Below are 22,291 nucleotides of genomic sequence, written 5' to 3'. Positions count from 1 at the left end.
AGGCCCCGGGGCTCCACTGTCTAAGGACAGGGGGACTGCCAAAGACCCAGTTTCCGTATGCAGGGAAGGTGCTGGGGAGACCGTGGAGGTAGCCAAAGAAGATTTGGCTAACGCACTCCTCATGGCCCTGAAGGCGGGACCACCAGAATCCTGGGAAGGTCCCACCTCCGTGGCCACAACGGTAGACGGTACCCCCGCAGCCGACTCACCGAGAGGAAGGCTTGGGACCGAAAACATCAGTCCCGAAGCGTCCCCCCCGGGGCCGACAGAGGAGGTCCGCGTACCGAACTCAGACTCGAGAGCCGGGGTTAGAGTAAGGGTCGGGCCCGACCCGAAAACCTCCATCGGCTCCACCAGCACCGGCTCCAACGGTGCCGAGGCTGTTGGAGGAGGAACCATAACAACAGGGTGGACCATCAGCTCCGAAGCCGAATGGGCTGGAGCCGAAACTAACTTCTGGAACACCGGAGACTGGAAAAGTCTTAGGAGCACCCTGTCGATGTCCGAATCAGACATCTTAAGAGGATCTAGATGACACCGATTGGGTCCGAACCGACTTCTCCATCGGCTCCATAGGACTAGGGGACCGGCTCCGAATGGATTCGACTACTATCGGTTCTGAGGGAGACCTCAAAACAATTTCCCTCGGTGCCGAAGGGGAAGAGTCTGAGCCGGCAACCCTCATCGGCTCCAAAATCAGTGGAGCCGATGAAGGTGACCCGCCTCTCGATGCCCCAGTCCTCGGCCCAAACCAGAGGGCCGAGACTGGAGGCATCGAGGCAGACCGTTCCGCCCTCGGCTCCGAAGTCCGTGGAGCCGATGGAGAAGCCTGCCTAGGTTTCTTGGCAGTCGGTTCCGACAGACTGGTCGGAGCCGACGCTTTTCTCTTCTTGGTAGGAAAGGAAGAGGAAGATAAGGCCTCCTCGAAGGAGGGTTTAATCAGCCCTTTTAATATTAATTTATTCTTCCTCTCTTGGAGGACTCTAGAAGAAAAGGCGTGACACACGCTACAGGACTCCTGTAGGTGCTTGGCACCTAAACAATATACGCACGAGGAGTGGTCGTCAGTTATCGACATTTTGTAACCACACCTAACCCAGAGGGTCTATGTTCCTTAGACATGCTGACTAACAAGCAGTAAAAAAAAAAGTTAAAGTAGCTGTTCAGTGAGAGATTTTACCACAAGGAAAACTTAAAACCAAGTTTTTTTTTTTTTTTTTTTAAACAAGACAATACACAATGTCAGAACAATACACAATATCAGGACAAAAATTACTGAAAAGGAGGGTCAAGACCCTCTAACTTAAGCAGGTACTTGACCTCCTGAAAAAAACAAAAGACGCTAGATAAAGAATAGGGGAAGGCCCCTCTAACTTAAACGGGAAACCTTCCCTTAAACCAAAACACAATTTTTCTCAACAAAAGTTATCAAAACACACTCGTACAACAACAATAGCTGTTAAAACAGCTTTTGGGGTAAAAATAGCAAAATTCCTGACAGGAAACTTTGAAGAAAACAGTACTTAGCTTAGCCAAGTTTGAGACCACGTCCTAGCTTGTAAGTGGCAAACGAGATCTGGGGGATTAGTGGTGGTGCATCCTGGGATAAGAAATAGCTCAGCCAATAAGAGGCTTCGCTCTATATCATAGCGTGCCGAGTTGGAGCCAAGGGATCGGCTCCGAGCCCATCAGTACAGAATGTAGGCGAGATAGGATCACATAACATCTTCCTGTTAAAGATGGAAAATGGTTAGATCTATAGGACAAAAGGATGTTTGTTCTAGTAATCTAGTCTTTAGAATGTTAAATTGTAAAGGCTATATGGGCAAATTTATTTTACAATGTGCAAAGAGTTTGGATGATTTTGCTGCAGCCTTGCCTACACAGCAGAAGTCTTATATGAATTAAGTTGTTTCTGTTCTGACTCCAGTTTCTAAACATGCTTTGTGAATTGTACTTGAATGTGTAGCTGTAACAGAAGAAGTAATTTTTTTTATTTTTGTTTGTTTTTTTTTAACGTTATTCGACGTTTTACTACATCGATCACTACAGGCTGACCTTTAGTGATTCGATGTAGTAAAATTTTGATAACGTGATATAAACGTGAAAAATGATGCACTTCCATTATGTCAAAGTCAAAATTCTCTGCGTCAAGCTGTTCCATTGTATTTCTGGGTAAGGTATCAAGCAGATAAAGAAGTCTGCCTTTCTTATAGACCAATTTGAAGTTAACTTTTGCAATTTGAGCATCATTCTTTGTAATCTCTCTGGAGCTGAATGCATAGGCTTCTTTAGAATAGTAACTAGAGGTTGGTGATTAGTCTCAATCTGAATAGCTCGACCATAGATATAATCATGAAACTTTGAACATGCAAATACTATTACCAAAAGTTCTTTCTCGATCTGAACATATTGCATTTCAGTTTGGGTAAGGATTCTACTGGTCTGCCTTCTTGAACAGTAACTATGCCAAGACCAAATTTTGAAGCATCCCAGGAAAAAAGAATTACTGGTTTATTGACATCATAGTAACGTAATGTAGGTGGTTTGGCAATTTTCCGCTTAAGGTCTTCAAATGCTTTCTGGTGCTGTTCCAATCAAGACCATGTAACAGTTTTGCATGTCAACTCACTGAAGTCTGGTATAAACTTGCCTAAATAGTTGACTATGCCAAGAAAACACTGTAGAGCTTGAACATTATCAGGCGCTGGCATCTCAAGAATAGTTGCTTGCTTGGTTGGGTCTGGTCTCAAGCCAGTACTGGTAAGTAAATGACCTACATATGTAACTTCTGGTAGTCTGAATTTGCACTTTAGAGGATTTAGCTTTAAGTTCACTTCACATGCTCTTCTTAGAACTCTCTTTAGATTTATGTTATGCTCTGCTTTACCATGGCCTACAACCAGTAAATCATCTACTATAATGGCACAAAGATAACCTGAAAAAAAATTTGCTCCATTGCACACTGAAGGACTTAACTTGCAGGATTTATTCCAAATGGTATCCTTAGGACTTTGTATCTGCCAAATGGGGTACTGAAAGTAGTCAATAATGAGGATTTGCAATCAAGCATCACTTGCCAAAATGAACTTTTTGCATCCAAGAGAGAAAAACATTTGATATCAGCGCTGCGACTTCTTTGACTGTAAGCATAGGATGATGTAGTCTCTTTAATGTTTTGTTCAAATCTCTTGGGTCAATACATATTCTGATTTCGTTTGAGCCTTTCTTGTGGGCTGCTACCATGGATGACACACATTCAGTTGGTTCTATGAATGGACAATATTGCACCTTGCTGCACCATTTTATCCAACTGAGCTTTAACTTTATCCTGCATAGCTATCAGAACTTTTCTTGCTGGACTGATCTCTGGGTCTGACTTCATAGAATACACAACTGGAAGTTTGCCCAACTTGTCATCGAAAATGTTGGCATACTCTGAAAACAATAGCTTCAGAAAAATTGGAACTAAGACTTGTGCTTATATGGTGAATTATTTGGTAAAAGAAAGCAGATTCATTATTAAACTGTCTCTCAGCCCCAATAATGATTGCACAGGTCTTCGGACTACATAGAATAACAAGCTGTAACCGTTGTTAGCCAAGTAACATGAAAGCACTACTGAGCCTTTGATTTGAATTTCTTCACCTCCCTAAGCAACAAGTTTCACACTACTAGCCATATTCCATTGTTCACCAGCTCTCACTTTAGCAAATGTGTCTGGACATAACAATACACTTTGAACCAATGCCTGCTTTGAGCTCAGTGGATTTACCATTGATCTGGACAGTACAAAATACTTCATTCTTTGCCAACAAATTCACTACATCAACCTTTTCACCAATTACTGATACACAATCGACATAGAAAGTAGAATTGCAGCTCTATATGATCAGCTTGCTTTTTTGAGTGACCCTTTGTAACTGTGTGAGGTTTATTTGATTTGCACAACTTTTGAAAATAGTTCAATTTTTTTAGACTTGTGGCATTGCTGATCAAATGCCAAGCATTTCTCTCTCAGACTCATGACTGGTACCACAATTGCGACAGTTAACTATAAAGCTAGATTTGGGTTTTGCTGATTCATGCTGATACTGCATTAAGCATGCTCCTTTAACTGAACTAGTCTTAGAACTTGCTGGAAAACTAGGTGGTTTCTTTGGGGAACCCACAGGGGCTGTGGTTGCCAAGCGCTTAGGCCTGCTTCTGTTTGCCACGTTTAACATGCTGTCTACATTTGCTCTGGAGCCTGCTAAAACCATACTGTTATCACTGCAAGCATAATTGTGTGCCTTTCTGAAACTTCATGGATTTGACAACTCTCAGTAGCTTTGCTTAGCGTTAAATCACTGTCACGAAGCAAAATCTTTCTCACAGCAGCACTATTAATACCACACACGAGCCTGTCCTTTATCAACTCATCTTTTAAATCACCAAACAGACACATTTTAGCTTTGCTCCTCCGGTCAGTAATTTAAGCTGTAAAAGTCTCCCCTGGTTTCTGATCTCGTGTGTAAAACAAATGCCTCTCTAATGTAATATTTGTCTGGGGGTTACACATTTCTCTGAATTTGCACTTCAAACACTCAGGGTCTTCCCTTCTGTTCCCTTCTTGCCTGTACAATAATATTTCAGTTTTCATGTTCTCCCTCATATACTGCTGGTGCATACACAAATAAATGCTCTTTTTCAGTGGCCTCTGACCCAGCTGGGTTTATTGAAATGAATACCCTGGTGTGTGCATCTTTGTCAGAATAAGCTGCTTGCATAAAATCATTGTACTCTTGCTCAAATATTCTGATCAAATACAAGCAGTGCAGGCTTTTGAAATCCATCTGCCATATTAACACATGCCAGTGAAGGATTTTGCAAACACATAGATATATATGTAAAATACATAGTAGTAGTTATGCCAAAACACAGCACTTTGCCAAAAAATATGCAGTCACCTTACTTTATTTATGTTTAATGTGCCCTTATTATATTTGTTTACTTATTGAATCTCTTTCCATGCCCATTATACTTTTCATGTGCTCGTTTTATTCTAAACATGTCAGGGACATGCTCATTTTACTCTAAATATGCCTGTTTTGCAATTCTGAGGTAATTCCAAACCCCTTATGTACTTTTCTGATGCTTGTTTTATCATATCTCTTAATTTTAAACAACACACCTTTTGTGCCTCTCACTTGTTTAATAATGCTGTTTTATCTTTTTTATATAATAAACTGTTCATGCTCATTTCTCTTTGTTTACCTTCACTGTTAACCCTGCATCTCATAGCTCTGGAAAGCAGTCTCTGGAATCACGGTTCTGACACCATGTTGCTCGTCTAGTCAGGATACAATAGATGAGATGTTGTGGGTTCTGTTTAAGCAGCTTTCCTATCTACAAATACATCAGGATTGAGGGTTATTAACTTTAACTTAGGTAAACTTATATACAAACTAGCTATTAAACTCATACAAGCTCACTCTGTTGCTGCACTGTCAAAATGGCACATAGAGTAGCACATGCTTTGTATTTATATGCATGTTAAGTCCTTGAAAAGGTTCTTAAAGATACAACACACACACACTGTTCTACCCTATTGCTCCCAGTTTCAGGAAATTTTTGATATTTGCTGAGTCTGGCTTACATGATCAGCGTTTTGAATTACCGTTGGGCTATTGATTGCACCACCACTATTTATAGTGTTTGGCCCGAGTGATTGTCTATTGCAGAAACCTAGGCATCTACATTTTTTGTTATTTAATGGACTTGTAGATTGTGTATCCAGGTGCTTGGAATCCTTAGACAAGGTCACAGCCCTCCTTTCCGATGTGGTCTTCAAACTGAACCTTTCAAAAATCCTTCCTCACATCCTCTCAATAAATTGCTTTCCTAGGGTGTTGGATAAACATTGTAAAAGAGATGGTCATTCTGACTTGGGGATTTTTCCTGGATTTCTATGTTCTAGACATGGCCTCAGCAAGACTTCCTCAAACTTCTAGGCCTCATGGCATCCCTGATAATCATGACACCACTTAGTCAGTCTACACATGAGACAATAGTACTTGAAGAATTGTTGGCTCCAGCACCTTCATCCCTTGGATTTCCCAGGTAATGGTACTAGGATTTGTGAAAAATGAACTGCAGTGGTAGGAGAACTCAACTGACTATGAATCCAGGACTCTCCTCAAACCCTAGTGCAATCTGTCCATGTGGACATTTAAGATGGTGAGCAGTGTTGATGGTAGTTCAAATGCAAGGCTTGTGGGGTCTTCAGGACACACCAAAGCACATAAATCTAAACTAGATGTTGGCAGTGATTTATGCCTTTAAAGTTCTTCACCACTTATGGACTCTGGTCCTCTTCTACTAGTCACAGCATTACTGTGCTATGGTACCTGAAAAAGCAAGTGAGTAACAGGTCATACCCTCTTTGCTGGTTGGCAGTGATAGCCTGGGTGCTGGCTGTAATACATTTTTTGACTCTTCAATCCTTATACATTCTGTCAGTACAAACCACAGTGGAAAACAGTAAGCAGAAACTGGACAGACTCTTATGACAAGAAGCTCCATGTAGATGTCTTCCAGAATTTGATCCAGATATGGGGAACACCTCAAGTAGATTTGTTCATCTCCTTTCAAAGCAGACAAGTAAAACAAAGTCTGTTCACGACATCCCTGCAGCCATGGTTGGGAATATTTCTGTATGCATATTCACACTTTCCAGTGATTCAGAAAGAAGTACCAAAGATCACTGTGGTGACCCCTATTGGCCCAGGCAAAATTATTTTGAACTGTTGAAATATTGACTTGAAATGTAAAGATGTGCATGTTAGAAAAATGAAAAAGATTGACAAAGACATCAATGAGTACAAGGAGAAGGTACACTACCCCAAACCAAAACAGGTTAGGAGGTATAATTTTAATGAACATTTTGTGGAGGGGAGAACAGAAAATGGTGGGTTTGCAGGACCCTTTAGAATCACCCCTTTTTTCCCCTCCCCACAGATTGGAGAGACTAATGAAGAAAGGACCAGTCAATTACAGGTACAATGTATGGGCAGCAGGGTCGCTGGAGATAGAGGCTGTTGGGGGAATTTTTGTGGATAGACCGAAATTAAGTTATAGCGGTTTAAACATTTTTAACTATAGTAATATTGATGCAAAGAAGGGTCAATTTAATTTGTTTCTAAAAAGTTTCACTTTTATCCCTAGAACTAAGACAGACATTTTTAAGTTATTAGTAGATTTCAAGTTATTTATTTGGAAAAAAAAACTTGGAATTATTTTTTAATGGACAAGAAAGGTCTATTATAAACAGCAATGTCTTACTTAAGAGAAGCTCATTTAATCTACCTTTACATCCACAATTGAAAAACTTTGAAAGTATGGTGGAAAACAGGTTAAGGCAGGTCTTAAGTAACAATAAAGTGTATTGAAATTTAAGTAAGGAAGAGAGAACCATTTTAGATAAATGTAAGACCAACAGGTCTGTAAGAATTATGAAGCCTGACAAGGAGGGTGGGGTGGTCTTAATGGACAAATTTATGTATGAAGCTAAACTGTTGAAAATTGTAGGCGATGTCAACCAATACACGAGGGTTTCATTGAATTAAATTAATATTGCTTACAAGAGAATACAAGTATGTTTAAATTATTTACTTATTGATGTTAGAACATACAATTTTATACATGTTGAAAAGCCTAAAGTTCCCTCTATGTTTGGCATCCCTAAGGTCCATAAGGATGTTTTTAACCCACCCTTAAGACCAGTTGTTTCAGCCAAAGGGTCGGTGACTGCCCCCTAGCAAAGTTCATAGATTCTAAGTTTAAAAAGTTATCTTTAGGGTGTGTTAGTGTATTGAAGGACTCATGGGACTTTTTAAGTAAGTTGAACGCTGGCTTGTATCTTGATAGTTTGACATTGGTCACAATCAATGTAATAGACTTATTTTTCTCTATACCCCATGATACAGGTCTAGGTGGTTTGAAGAGAATCTATGCGACAGTGATGATATTAGTTACAATGACTTTCATACTTGCCTTATTTTAGTGGATGTAAGTTTAAGAAATAATTTTACATATTTTGAGGGAGAGTATTTTAAGCAATTAAGAGGTGTGGCCATGGGGGCTCATTGTGCCCCCACCTATAATAATATTATATTGTCCCAAGGGAAGAAGAAATGTGTATTTAACTGTAGTTTTAGACATTGCTGGAACTTTTATGTCCACTTTTTGGATGATGTTTGTCTTTTCTGGTTAAAATTTGAAGGTGCATTTATTGATTTTTTTTTAATTATTTATCTGGCACCACTGATTTCTCAAGGTTTACATAAGAAATGAATAATGATGAGATGAAATACTTGGATCTTTGTATTAGTAAGTGTAATGGGAATTTTAAGACCAAAGAGCACAGAAAAGCTACTTTTTCAAACTCTTATTTACACTATACTAGTGCCCACCCACATCATCACAAGAGGGGAGTTGTGAAAGGGCAGTATATCCGGATAAGTAAAATGAATGCAGATGACAATGATTTTGTGAGTGAAAGTGCTCTTCTCTTTGATATGTTTAAAGCTAGGGGTTACCCAGAAAAATTGTTGACAGAAATATATATACTGAGGTGTTTGAAGCTAGAAAAAAAACAAGGTTTGCCCCTATTTTTCCTGTGTTGGAGGAAGTTTGAGTAACACTAAGATTGTTGCAAGCACAGGAGACAATGTTTACAATAGTGCTTTGATCATCACTTATGATGGTGAGGCAGGAATTGTCAGGAATATTATTGAAGACGAATGGTGGAGATTCGCTAGTATATCAGATTTGCAGTACATTTTTGACAAACCATTCAAGTGTATATACAAAAGGGGCGCAACATGAAAAATGTTTTGGAAAACAAGACACCCAGTTTTAACAGTTCTAGTAAGAGTTGTACACAAAAATGTGGTAGTTGTGCACAATGACCTTATATTAAAGCGGATGACACACTACTTGAAATGTAGGGACAAGTCCATTAAGACTATAGGTTTTGCTAACTGTAACACTAATGGAATTATTTATTTAGCCTTGTGCGATAAATGTGATGCATTTTATATAGGAAAAAAACGAAAGAAAATTAAAACTGAGAATGTATGAACGTAATTATAACATCAGGAGAGAAAATATAAGCATACACAAGATTGTGTAGATGCAGGGTTTTATTTCTTTGTAGTAGAAGTGAAGTACCAACCTATTGACCCAGGAGGTGGTCCTTGGGAAAAGTACAGTTTTGTACCTACCATAAATGTAGATGTCCGATAGACATGCAACTGCAGTCATAACATGTGGGTTGTCCTGCCTCAGGCAGCCCTCGGTCGGCCGGATTCCAAAGTCTGGGTCCGACGTCAGCTGATGTCGCATTTCTCTCCGACGTCAGAGCGGCTGGAGTACATAAGCATCAGCCGACGCCATTTTCTTCAGTGTTTCTTGCCCCAGATGCCAGGTGCCCTCCAAGGAAGGCTGTAATCAAATTGGAAGACAAAAACAGGATTCCAAACAAATAAATGAGCAATAAAACAAATACACCATAACAGATATCCCCAGCTAAGAGAGACAGGGATAGGAGTGGATCCTAGGCAGAGAGGGGTATGGAGGGTGGGAAAATCCGACTGCAGTTGCATGTCTATCGGACATCTACAGCTCTGGTGGAATGTGGTCTGACATTGGCTGGAACAGTCTTTCCATGAAAGGAATAACAGAATCTGATGCAATGTCCAATCCATTTTGAAATAGTCTGTTTTGAAATTGCTTTTCCTTGGACTGCAGGGGCGTAAGCTACAAAAAGTTGTTCAGACTTCCTACTGGCCTTGGTTCTGTCCAGGTAGTAACGAAGTTGTCTGTGAATGTCCAAGGTATGCAACAGTCTTTCCCCCTTGTTCTCTGGATTGGGGAAGAAAGCAGGCAGATGAATGGCTTGATTTAAGGAAACCCTAGATACCACCTTTGGCATAAAAGTAGGGTTGGTCCTTAATGAAACCCTGTCTCTTTGAAAAATAATAAAGGGTGGTATTGCCATTAGGGCCTGTAGCTCCGAAACCCTTCTTGCTGATGTAATTGCCAACAGGAAAGCTGTCTTCCATGAGAGAAATTGCAAGTCAACTGAAGCTGCTGGCTCAAATGGAGGTAGAGTCAGTTTTTCTAGGACAAAATTGAGGTCCCAGGCTGGCACTGGGGCCTTTCTTGGTGGTTTAATGTTCTTGATTCCCCTGAGGAATTGCCTTAGTAAAGGGTGTGAAAAAACAGGAGGATCAGTGTTGTATTTAGCTGAAATAGCAGATATATGTATCTTTATGGAAGAATATGAGAGTCCGTTCTGTAACATATCTGCCAAATATTCCAAGATGAGTGGGATGTTCAACAATGATGCATCATGTCCCTTGCTGGTATTCCAAGTGCTGAATCTTTTCCACTTTGCTAAGTAAACCTTTCTGGTGGATGGTCTTCGAGCCTCTGTTAGTATCCGTTGAACTTCCTTGGAGAGAGATAGGCTGAAGTTATTTATGGGATCTCCCAGGCTGTTAGCTGCAGTGTCTGTAGATTTGGATGCACTGTTTCGAAGTTGTGTTGAGTCAGAAGTAGAGGCCATTGGGGAAGGGCCCACCTCCTGGTGTGACATATGCTACGTAGTAGTGGGTACCAGTGTTGTCTTGGCCAGTCCGGAGCTATTATGATTCCCTTGGGTCTCTCTTTAGTAATACTGAGGTCATCAGTGGCAGAGGTGGGAATGCATAGATGGTTAGGGAGTTCCAGTTGAATGAGAGGGCATCTATTTTCCAAGCTTTTGGATGGTATGTCCTTGTGCAGAATTTTGGTAGAAGATGGTTGAGATGAGAGGCAAATAGGTCCACTTCTGGCTTGCCCCATGTCGAAGTGAGTTGTCTGAAGGCCTTCGTATGTAACCTCCACTCGTGTGGATTTGTGAAATTCCTGCTTAGGCTGTCCGCCAACACATTGTCTTTTCCTGGAACAAACTGGGATTGTAAGTGGATGTTTAGGCTCAGTGATTTCTCCCAAAGATGCATTGTCAGTCTGCAAAGGGGGTAAGAGTGGGTGCCCCCTTGCTTGTTTATGTACCACATCACAGTGGTGTTGTCTGTCCGTATCAGTAAATGGCCTTGCTGGAGTTTGTGTTGAAAAGCCTCGATGGCATGCATTACTGCCAGCATTTCCTTTTGGTTTATATGCAGATGTGTTTCCTTTGGAGACCATTGTCTTTGTATACACCTGCCTTCCATGTGCGCCCCCCATCCAAGGTCTGAGGCATCTGTGGTCATGGTCTGTGTTATCTGTGGTTTTTTGAATGACATACCTGTGTTTGCCTGGCTCACCGAGGCCCACCATAGGAATTCCTTTTGTAGGCATGGAATGAGCGGTATGATTGTCTCCAAGTTGTTGCTGTGCTGAGACCAAATGCTTTTTAGGTACCATTGAAGCTTTCTCATGTGTAGTCTTGCTAATGGAACCAGGAGAATGCAGGATGCCATGTAACCCAGGGCCTGTAGGAATCTCCTTGCAGTCATCTGGGTGAGTTTTGCTAAACCTTTGAAGTAATGAATTAACTTTTCTTGCTCGTCTTCTGTCAGGTAAGCCATCTGAGAGGCTGTGTCTAGTTTGGCTCCTAAGAAGATTATTTGCTGGGATGGCTGCAGTCTTGACTTTTGGAAGTTGACTGTGTATCCCAGAGCTTGAAGTAATCGTATGACATAATCCAGGTTTTTTGTCAACATCAATTTGTCGTCCGCTTGTATGAGGCAGTCGTCCAGGTATGGGTAAATTTGTATCCCCTGGAGCCTGCAATGAGCAATTACTGAAGCCAGGCATTTTGTGAATACTCTGGGCAGTAGATAAGCCAAATGGCAATGCTGAGAATTGATAATGCTCTGGCCCTGCAAGAAATCTGAGGTATCTTCTGCAGCTGTGTCTGATAGGGACATGCAGGTATGCCTCCTTGAGGTCCAGAGTAATCAGCCAAGACCCCTTGCCCAGCATGGGAAGGAGTTGCTGTAAAGTCAGCATTTTGAACTTTGGTACTATGAGAAAGGTGTTTAATGCGGATAAGTCCAGTATTGGTCTCCATTGAGATTCTTTTCTTGGAACAAGGAACAGTCTTGAGTAAAACCCCTGATCTTGTTCTTGTTGTGGAACTCTTTCTATTGCTTTCATCCGAGTCAGCAGAGTGATTTGTTTGATAGCCTCTGCCCTCTGGTTTTGTGGTAGGTTTGGCATGCCTTGTTTTCTTGGTAAGGTATGAAAATGAAACCTGTACCCTCGGTCTATAATGTCCAAAATCCATTTGTCCTTTGTCAGTCTGTGCCAATTTTCTGCAAATAGAGATAATTTCCCACCCAAGGGAGCTTCTGTTTGTTCCCTGGTAGGCGGTAGTAGAGGAAAGTCATTGAGATTGTGGTTGTGGGGCAGGTGAAACCCCTGCGTCACTTCTCTGGTTTCCTGGCTGCCATTGTCGTCCCCTGTAAGGGCCTCTGTATTGGCCTCTTCCTCGGCCACGTCTGTTCTTACCCCTTTGAAACTTTCTGTATTAGGAAAGGACCAGTTTTTAGAAGGCCAATTCCTACTGAATCTGGGGGGTTGAACCTGGAGGAAATCTTTCACCATCTGAACTGATTTTGCTTTTTCTTCGATGGTCTTTAACACATCCTTAGCATTTGCACCAAAAAGCTTGTTCTTTTCCAAAGGTGCATCCAGAAGTTTTGCTTTTACATGATCTGGTAGAGGTTGATCTTTTAACCAAGCATGTCTACGAATGACTGCCCCAGTCATAGCTGCCCTACATGAAGCTTCCAGTGCATCATATCCACACTGCAGGAAGTGATTGCTTACTTGCTGAGTGTTATGTACAGCTTCCTGCAAAGTCTTCCTGTCTAAAGGATCAGGAGTGGCTAAAGTTTTTTGTAAATCTTCTAAAAGGTAATCCTGATATTGTAACATATGAAAAAGGCAATTTAAAGCTCTCATAGATAAGGTAGTGGATGTGTAAACCTTTTTACCCCATCTCTCTAATGACCTGGCCTCCCTGTTGGAGGGCAATGGATTTTTAGAGGTGGAGGCTGAAACTCCTTTAGGCCCCTGTGAAATAGTTTCCAAATCAGCAGAATGGGCCCTGAATAAATGGGAATGAGTTTCTGGGACCCTGTAATACCTGTCTGGCTTGGCTGGAGCAGGAGGAAGAGAATCAGGGGTAGCACTAGAGTCAGAATATAAATCATCCAGAACTTCAAGTACAGGAGGAATAGCTAAGTGCCTGTGCTGGGGCTTCTTAAGGAAAGTCCTCAGGCGTTTCCTAGAATCAGAGTATTCCTGACCTTGCCACTTGAAATGTTCCCTCATGGTGTGCAGAACTTCCCCAAAAGAAATATCCTCAGGAGGGGAGGCCGAGGGGATGGAATCTTCTGCATCCGAGTCCTCATAGGTCTGGAAGAGCTCTTCCTGGCTATCAGAGTGGACAGAGCCCTCAGAATCCTCATCTGAAGGAATAGGTTCAGAGGGTTCAACCCGGGGCCTTTTATCAGAAGGAGGCTGGGATCCTCTCTCAGGATGGGCCAGTGAACCTCTAATCATGGAAATTAAATCAGCAGCCATGGACATAATTTGTGTCTCGAGTAGGCTGAGGTAAGGATTTAGAAGTAATATGCTTTGTTTTGCTGGCTGCCTTAGCCCTAGTGTAGGCCTTAATAGACATGGCCATAGGAGGCCTGGCAGCTGCACGTGCAGGAGTGACCTTGTCTACAGCAATGGTCTGGGGCATTTCCTCGGTTTCGGTATCCGGAGGAAAATCGATAACTGGCATCGGAGTGATGTCCGGAATCGGAGTCGTCTGTAATGCGGTGTCTTCTGTTCGGAGCGGTGGAGAGACCATCTCAGAGGGAACCGGAGCACTCGCGCTAGGTTTTGGCGTGGAGTCGGTGGTAGACGCGGGCCGAGGATGTCGGTCCCGGTCTTTTCGCTTTTTGGGAGTTTGCGATGTCGGAAGATTCGACGGCATGGTGTAAGCAAATTTATCGGCGAAAAAATCTTCAGCGAACTCCGCCTGGTGCCTGAGAGTGCGCTTGTTGAAGCGAGCACAGGCTACACAGGCCGAGACGTCGTGGTCTGGGCCCAGGCAAGGAAGACAGTAAGAGTGGAAATCCTTATGAGGTATTTGTTTACCACAAGCAAGACAATTGTTAACTTTTTCAGTTATTTCTGACATCAGCTGAGGCAAGAAAAGGTCCCCAACGGGGTACTTAGCTTTTTTGATGACTTCGGTATCGAGGAATACAGGAGCTGACCGACCGGCACTTGCGAACTGTTTCTGCTTCGGGCACCGCGTGGCAAGAAAGACTGAAGAAAATGGCGTTGGCTGATGCTTATGTACTCCAGCCGCTCTGACGTCGGAGAGAAATGCGACATCAGCTGACGTCGGACCCAGACTTTGGAATCCGGCCGACCGAGGGCTGCCTGAGGCAGGACAACCCACATGTTATGACTGCAGTTGCATTCTTGAAGGACATCATGTTTGGAGTACAGGGAGTTGTATTGGCAACTGATTTTGGAAACCAACAAGTTTCCTGGTTTGAATGACATGGTATCACTAAAGCCTGTTTTAAAGCTTAGGGCAACTAAACTTCAATATTTGCGTTGCTGTTAAATGTAATTTTCAGCTCATGCAGCAGATGGTGCTATTGCATTTTTTTCATGAGGTTTTTTACATGATTTTAAAACACATTTTTAAACTTTTAATCATTTGATAAGTATTAAATAAAGATTTTTCCAAGTTCAATATGATAAATTAAACAAATACATGTGCATATTTTATTACTGGATGTCAATATGTTATCTGTTTTACACATTTTACTTGTTTTATAGATTCGTAGGTAGGTACTAGGCTATCTGCCCTAGGACCTATACAAGCCTAACCAAAAAAGTACCCTGGCTTTCGCCACCCAAGAAAATTATTTTCCAGTGCCCGTCGAGCAGAGCCACAGAGGTGATCCCCGGGGTGAATTTCCTATTTCCCATCCAATCATCAAGATTTTTCTTGGAGTGCTAATGAGGAGCTTTGTTTGATATAGATAGGTAGCTTGTTCCAGAGTATGGGAAGGCTCTGGGACAGGAATCTATCCCTCCAGCATGTTCTGTTTATTGTGGTGATACGGTTTATATCCCTAGAGCATGTAGCTCAGAGGGATTGGGATTTCTTTAAGTGGAGCATGTCCAACAGCTCTGGGTTTGACAAAGCTTTGTATGTTAGGCAGAGATCGCCTCTGAGTAGGCAATATGCGATGGAGTAAAGCTGGAGTTTTTTGAGACGGTCTGCGTAGGGCATCTGTTTGAGGCCAGTAATCCACTTTGTGAGGTATTTCTGTGGCCTTTCCAGTTGTAGATGTCTTGTGAGGTACATACCAAAAGGGGAGTTGTACTCTATAATGGGTCTAATGAGTGACAAGTAGAGGGGAACAATGACCTCTTTTTTTTCCTGGATGAGAAACCTTTTGTGATGAGGTGTGCCACATAGAAGGATTTCCTGACTATAAAGGCAATGTGATTATCAAAGGAGAGATTACTGTCCACCTGTGTCCCAAGGTCTCTTATCACACCTTCAGTGTAGACTACCACCTATGTGGTAGCTCGTGGGTACAGAGTTTTTACTAAAGGGGATGACAATACACTTTTTGGCATTGAGCTTGAGGCCATGGCTTTGACACCAGGCATCTGTCTCAGTGAGGCCCATTTGTAGGATGTCCACATCATTAGGAGTTTCAATTATGGCTCCTACTTTGCAGTCATCTGCGAACTTCATTAGCCAAAGACCTTCCGTGTTAGCCTGTACTTCAGAAAAGTATATACCAAACAGGAGAGGACCCAGGATTGAACCCTGTGGTACTCCACTTGTCACTGGTCTGAAGTCGGATTTGGAGTCTGCTACTTTCACACTCTGGGTTCTGTTAGTGAGCCAGTTGGTAACCCATCTTGTGATATAGGGATTTATACCTAGTTTAGTGACTTTATCTATAATTCCAGAGTGGGGGATGGTGTCAAAAGCCTTGGCGAGATCTAGATAGGCTGTGTGAACCACCTTACCCTCGTCTACGGCTTTGGTGACTGCTTCAGAGAAGTCAATCAGGTTTAGGAGACACGACCTGCCTTTTACAAACCCGAACTGGGTGGGGTCCAGAGTTTGGAGATTACCAATGTCTTTGTTTATAAGTTCCATGATGATACGTTCCATGGCCTTGCAGATCAGGCTCATTAGGCTAATGAGGCAGTAGTTCCCGGGATCCGTGGTGGCTCCCCCTTTGTGGAGTGGGATAACCATCACTGTGTGCCATTCAGTGGGCACAAAGCCTGAGCTGAGGCTATGATTGAACATGGTGCTTAGGTGGGGTGCCAGTTCATTCTGTAGTTCATGTAGAACGTAGCCTGGGATATTGTGTGGTTTTTACCAGTGTAGCCATAATTACAGGAACTTTGCATTCTTCTGGTATAGAGATGGGCCCTTGTGGGGGTGGGGTAAAGTTAGCATTGAACCTATCTGCCAGGATGTTGGCAGTATCAGTTGGGTCTGTATATTTATTGCCATTGTGCTGTAACTCACAGCAGATCTGAATGCTGCCATTGAGATTCTTGACATAGCTATAGAATGCTTTGTGGTTGTCTTTAGAATCAGTGGTGATTTTGTTTTCATAACTAGCTTTGGAGGATTTTATGAGGGATCTCAGCTTCTTACTGAGGCTGACAAGGGAGTTATTCCAGTCATAGGATTTTACTCTTTTTTGCAACAGTTTCTTTCTTCTGTTGTAGAGTTTGTCTATGGCAGGGGACCACCAGATTGGCTTCCTGTTTTTGGAGGATAGCATCTTGGTTCTCTTAGGGATAGCACGATCCATACACTTGTGTGCTTATAAAGTGCATTTGTGTAGGATTCAGCAGTCATACCTCTATTGTCCGTCTACATGGGTGTTGTGAAGTTTGCCACTTCTGTCTTAGGAAGTGTGAAGTTGGGTTTGGAGAAATTTTTTACGGTGGTTTCCCTAATGGGGGGTGGGGGTGGGATGTGGATGTCTAGGCTGATTAGCTTGTGGTGAGATCTGACCAATGAGGAACTGACCTCTGGTGTAGAACACCAGTCGCCCATGTTGGTAATGACCAGGTCTAGGATATTGCTGCCCCTGGTGGGGGTGTGAATAAGTTGATTCAAGGCATTGGAATTTATGAATTCCAGAAAACGATGAGCAAAAGAGTTGGTACATGAGTAGTTTTCCCGTTTAATGGTGGGGTAGTTGAAATCAACCATTATTAGGGTATTGGGTTGTACCCTAATATTTTCCAGTGCATCAAGAAATGAGGAGTGGGAATCCTGGGGCATGGTGGGGGATCTGTAGCAAGTTACAATTTGGATTCCGGTCTTGCTCAGAGTTAGTTGCACTTGGATAATCTCGGATGCATTATGCTGAGCAGCTAGCCAGGAGGTGTGGATATCCTTAATGAATATGGGCATGTCACCACCTTTAGTGTTTTGGTCCAGGTTAGGTGGCCGAAAGGTGTGGTATGAATTATAGCCTGGTAATCCAGGGGTGCTCTCTGGAGCCTAGAACCAGGTCTCTGTCACTGCACAGATGTCGATGTTCCCAATTTTAAGGAGTGCCTTGAGTGAATGCGTTTTGAGGTTTAGACTTCTACCATTACCCTCAGATTTTGCTTGCTTGTACCTGTTACGGTGGTGAATTTGTCATTTGAACCTTGCCTAAAAAGGGGTGGCAAGAGCCTTAGCTAGTATCCGGAATCCCAAGGAAGACAGGTGCAGATCATCTCTGGGAAAGCATCGTGGTCTGTCGATCATGTCATCAGAGGCAAACAGATACTAGATCCCCTTAGCATGACACTAGAAGCTTAGCCTATTGTTGAAGTCAATCATTTTGTCCTTGTACTATGGTATTCTGGGTGATGGCAGGATGCTACTCAGGGCTAGGGTCATACCTGCCTGGGCTACAAGATCGGAGCGCTCCTCCATGTCTCTCTTCATGTAGTCCAGGGAGGTACGTCTCAGGTCATTCACACCAACATGGACAATGACAGAGTCATATTTGTACTTGTTGTGGAGTGACCTGAGTGCATGCGTTATGTGGCAGATCCTGGCACCCGACAGCCAGCTTGACAGTAACTTTCTCCTTGTTTAGCCTGATGAGTGGAACATCAGTGTGCCTGACTATAGAGTCACGTATGACTAGAGTGTTGGGTACATTGTTATGCCTGATGGGCTGTGGTTGAGTGGCACACTGAGTTTGTGGGCTATGTGTCATTTGGGTTGTGTTGGGGGGGTGTGGAGGTTGCATGCGTTTCTGCTTTGGAGGTCTCTGTTGCTTGAGCAGATTTTTATTAGAGCCTTAGCAAATGTAGGTGTGTTTTTTGTGTTTTGGTGGTGCGGGTTTTGAGGGACTATGTTATGAGTGTGGTGTGGTGTGGTGCAAGTGTTTACCTTCTCCTCTTGACTGTCTAGTCCAGTCTTGGGTGAAGAGAGCTTTTCTTCCAATTTGGCTATATAAGTGCATCTCTCACAAGTTGTAGTGTTGGGTGGTAGGAGGAAAGGGTTGTCTGTGTACATGAAGCAATTGCTGCATTGCCCCAAGATGCCCAGATTCATCAGGTAGACAGGGGAAAACACCGGGAGCTGACCCTTAGACATGCCTGGATAGGTGCTTATTTATTAAATACTAAAAACGGTTTTCCTCTAGATAAGTGAGGAAAGTTGAGTGCTGTAATTTATAGCTTATTTATTGCTTACGAGTTCTGATTAAGTGCTGAGCTCAAAAGGTTTGAGTGCTAAAACTAAAAAAAACTGACTAGTTCTAAGGGAAATTTGAAGAACAGACTTTATGGCGCCAGGAAGAGTTTAACCCTAGCTGAGCGGCAATGCATAAAGTGTATTTTTTTTTATATAACAGCAGCAAATGAGCAAACTGATTTAAACAAATTAACCAATAAAAAGCTAAACACTGTGCCCCGTTCCAGCAGTCTTCAATCAGACAAATTCTGACTGCACACTCCTGCCACTAGGGTGCAGGGGAACCTTCACCAAAAAAAGATGGCCTGGATTAGTACTCAAGTTATACAAACAAAGCTAGATTCAGCATGCCTGAATCTAGTTTATACTACAGCAAACAAGGTGCACCAATTTCAGAAAGAAACAGTTCAAATAAGCAGCCAAAATAATAATTTAACCAGAAATTCCCAGCTCAGAAGGGCAGAATCTAACCTCTCCTCACAAGAGTGTAGACCACAAACCTTCTTAATGTAAAATAATTGACCTGAAGCCCAAGTGGTTAAACCAGAACTAATACACTTTGAGAATAACCGACAGTGAGCCTTCAATCAGCAATTCCCAATTTAGAAGGATGTAAGCTACCTGTCCTGCCACATCAGTGCAGATCACTAACATTCTTAATGTAAAACAACTGGTCTGAAGCCCAAGTGGTTAAACCAAAAGGCTTAGAATAACACTTACAATTTAATCAGGCTACTACCAAGCAGTAATAAATACAGTTGAGTACTTTTAAGAAGAGGCAAAAGCAAAATAAAGTGCATTTTTTTAGTAAAGTTCAAGGAGAGAGGAAGGAGGAGCAGAGGTTAAGAACCCAAGTGGGTTAGCCTTCTCAAATGTTATCTCTGTATTAAGTAGAGTGAACACCAGACTGGGAGGGGTGTCCCAAATCAAATTTACAGTAGGGGCGGGCAACTGCAAAACCACCAACTATAACTACACCACAAGAATGGGGTGGGGGAGGGGAAAACAGTTTCAGGACAGATGAGAACAGAAAACAATGCAAGAAGATATGTAAAAAATTCAGTCAGACAAAATTAAGACAATGCAGAACTCTGAAAGGTTAAAATGCCGAGAAATATACTTATCAATTAGCGATATATTTCCAGATCGTTTGAGAATCAGTTTTAAACACTTGTATATACACATTTTCAAGTACAGACACTTTTACAGAGTAGGCATGGCAACTAATTGCTTGATTGGGATTTCCTGTATATATAAACTGGGTTTTAGTTGTTGGCACACCACAAATCTACAAGCATTCTAGAAACAGCAACTTGGTCTTCTTCATATCTCCACAAAGCACTACATTCTGGATTTCTTATCAAGGTCTAGAGCAGGCTTTGCTAGGATCATTCTCTAGGGGGCTCCTGGATCCCTATCCTTCCACCTCCCAGATAGGATAAGCCTTGGGAATGTACCCAAAATGCCAGTGAGGCAGTGGGCATGATTAGCATAGTATATTTGTGCATGTCCTACTTACCTGTAACAGTAGATGTTTGAATTCCTCACTGCCTCTGCCACTCCCTGACTGCATCATTGTGGTGGCTTTCAACCTCTTTGATTCAGTTGATTTTGGATTTGTTTTTTATGTGGTATGATTGGTTGCAAATTTACTCTTGCTAGAGGATTCTGGCTTTAGGTACTATCCTTTCCTGCTTTGTGGACGCGAAAAAGCCTGAACACACACTTCTGTCGTAGCTGTAGGCTTCCCTGTCAGGATATGCTCAGCCAATCAGCTGTCACAAGAAGAGGGAGGGGAGTCTGAGCTGTTGAAAGCTGGCCAGTACAGGTTACCTTGGAAGTTAAGCCAAAATGACACTGAGGTGGTGAATAATTCGGACTACTGTTACAGGTATGTAGTAGCAATTATGCAACTGTACTTCTCATAAGAGGGTTCTGCATGTACATCAACCTTTAAAAACTCTTGTCCTTCTTGCAACTCGAATTTTGTGACTGTCAGGCTTGCTTGTCCGCTACCTCAACCATCTGGTTTAACAGCTATGAAGTTTATCTTTTGGAAAACACTATTCTTTGTGGCAATCACCTCTGTCTTCAAGCTCCATTGTCCCCCACCTTGCTTTTAACTTCAGAATTACAAAAGAAGGTAAAATATTCAGGTATCAAGGCACTATAAGTTTAGAAAACTGTTAGCAAAACTTGCAGAGCTTCCCTTGGCCATTTACATTCATCCCCATCCCTCCTTAGACTGCAGCTCTGACTGAACTGCCATTACTTTATGCATTTCATAAAAAGAAAGTGTAAATAATTTTATCTTCTGTTGTACCTTATTCGCAAATTGTTTTAATTTAAGCCTTTATTCTTCATTATATTTTCTAAAGTGGCTTGAAAAGAATAGTAAATGCTTGTTTTTCTTCTGTGTTCAGGTCATCAGCTACTGATTCTAGTTCGTTCTGCCAACCAGGGTGGCGTCATCACAAAGAGCAAACGTGGGCTATAACATAATGCTAAGGAACTGGACAATGAAATGCACCAAATCTGGACTTGAGAATCTTCAGGAATATAGTTAACAAAAGGAACTAAATGGTGGTGGTGGTGGCTGTTCATTTTTATACATACCCAATAGGACTTGCTACTTCATTTAGTAGTAATTTTGACTTTTGAAGCTAGCTGCCAAAGGATTAAAATGAGCAGTGTAGAAACATTTTTTTCAGGTTTCTACAACCTAATGTGTTAATGACATTTAAATTTTAATTCTGATCAATCTGAATGATGCATTACATTTGCCCTTAGAACTTTTAATTTGTCATAAAAAAATTACAGGTATGTAGCAACACACAGGAAACCCATGTTGAAATGTGATTCCTCTGGTATCATTAGAACAAAAAGAGACACTATGTCTCTGTTTACTAGACTCTGTGGATGGTGTCCATTCATCACAAAACACATTACAGGAATAACACCTATTTTTGACCGAGAATTCAGTCTTAACTGGTGGAAGCTGGCTTCTTATACTGCAGCAAGTTGGTAAAGAATCTGCATTGCTAAATATTTTAATTTTATTAAAGGTGATTTATTGGCAATATCTGTCATGCTAAGTCCATTGGTTTTCATTAACTATAAAGGCATTATTATTTCTAAAGCTAGCACTATGATATAGTGGTTTTATAGTGCATTACAAAATAATGTAACATCACACTGGACCTCTTTTATGAAGCATCATACTTTTTTGCCAAAGTAAACACACAAACCTAATTGTTGCCAAAATTCTAAAACAGTGTGCCATCTCTGAAGTGCTGAGGGATAAAACTGTAACTATCTAGATGACTCAAGTTCAGTTAGCAGACAAAATTGCTAGAGGAGATGGCCAGAAAGGATGATAGCGTGGCTAAGTGTGCCTTATCCATCCCTTAGGGAGGGTTTTAGCAAGGCCTAACAAATCAATCTGCCAATAGGGCAACAGTCTTTTCTTTTTAAGTAGCACATACT

General features: G+C 41.9%; 1 protein-coding gene across 1 annotated transcript in view; it reads left to right on the top strand.

The window, feature by feature from the left end:
• FAM149B1 (family with sequence similarity 149 member B1) overlaps positions 1-21,885 on the top strand; it is a 1,523,608-nt gene extending 1,501,723 nt beyond the window's left edge. Inside the window, exon 14 of the mRNA XM_044056091.1 lies at positions 21,229-21,885. Coding sequence (XP_043912026.1) covers positions 21,229-21,302 — 74 coding nt within the window. The 3' untranslated portion in view covers positions 21,303-21,885. The remainder of the gene's footprint in view (positions 1-21,228) is intronic.
• Positions 21,886-22,291: the final 406 nt, after the last annotated feature.

Source organism: Protopterus annectens, chromosome 14.part0 (assembly GCF_019279795.1).
Source record: "Protopterus annectens isolate FY-2018-M chromosome 14.part0, PAN1.0, whole genome shotgun sequence".
NCBI lineage: Eukaryota > Metazoa > Chordata > Ceratodontiformes > Protopteridae > Protopterus > Protopterus annectens.
Note: the sequence above shows the minus strand (reverse complement) of the source record. Positions and strands in the feature narration are given on the sequence as shown.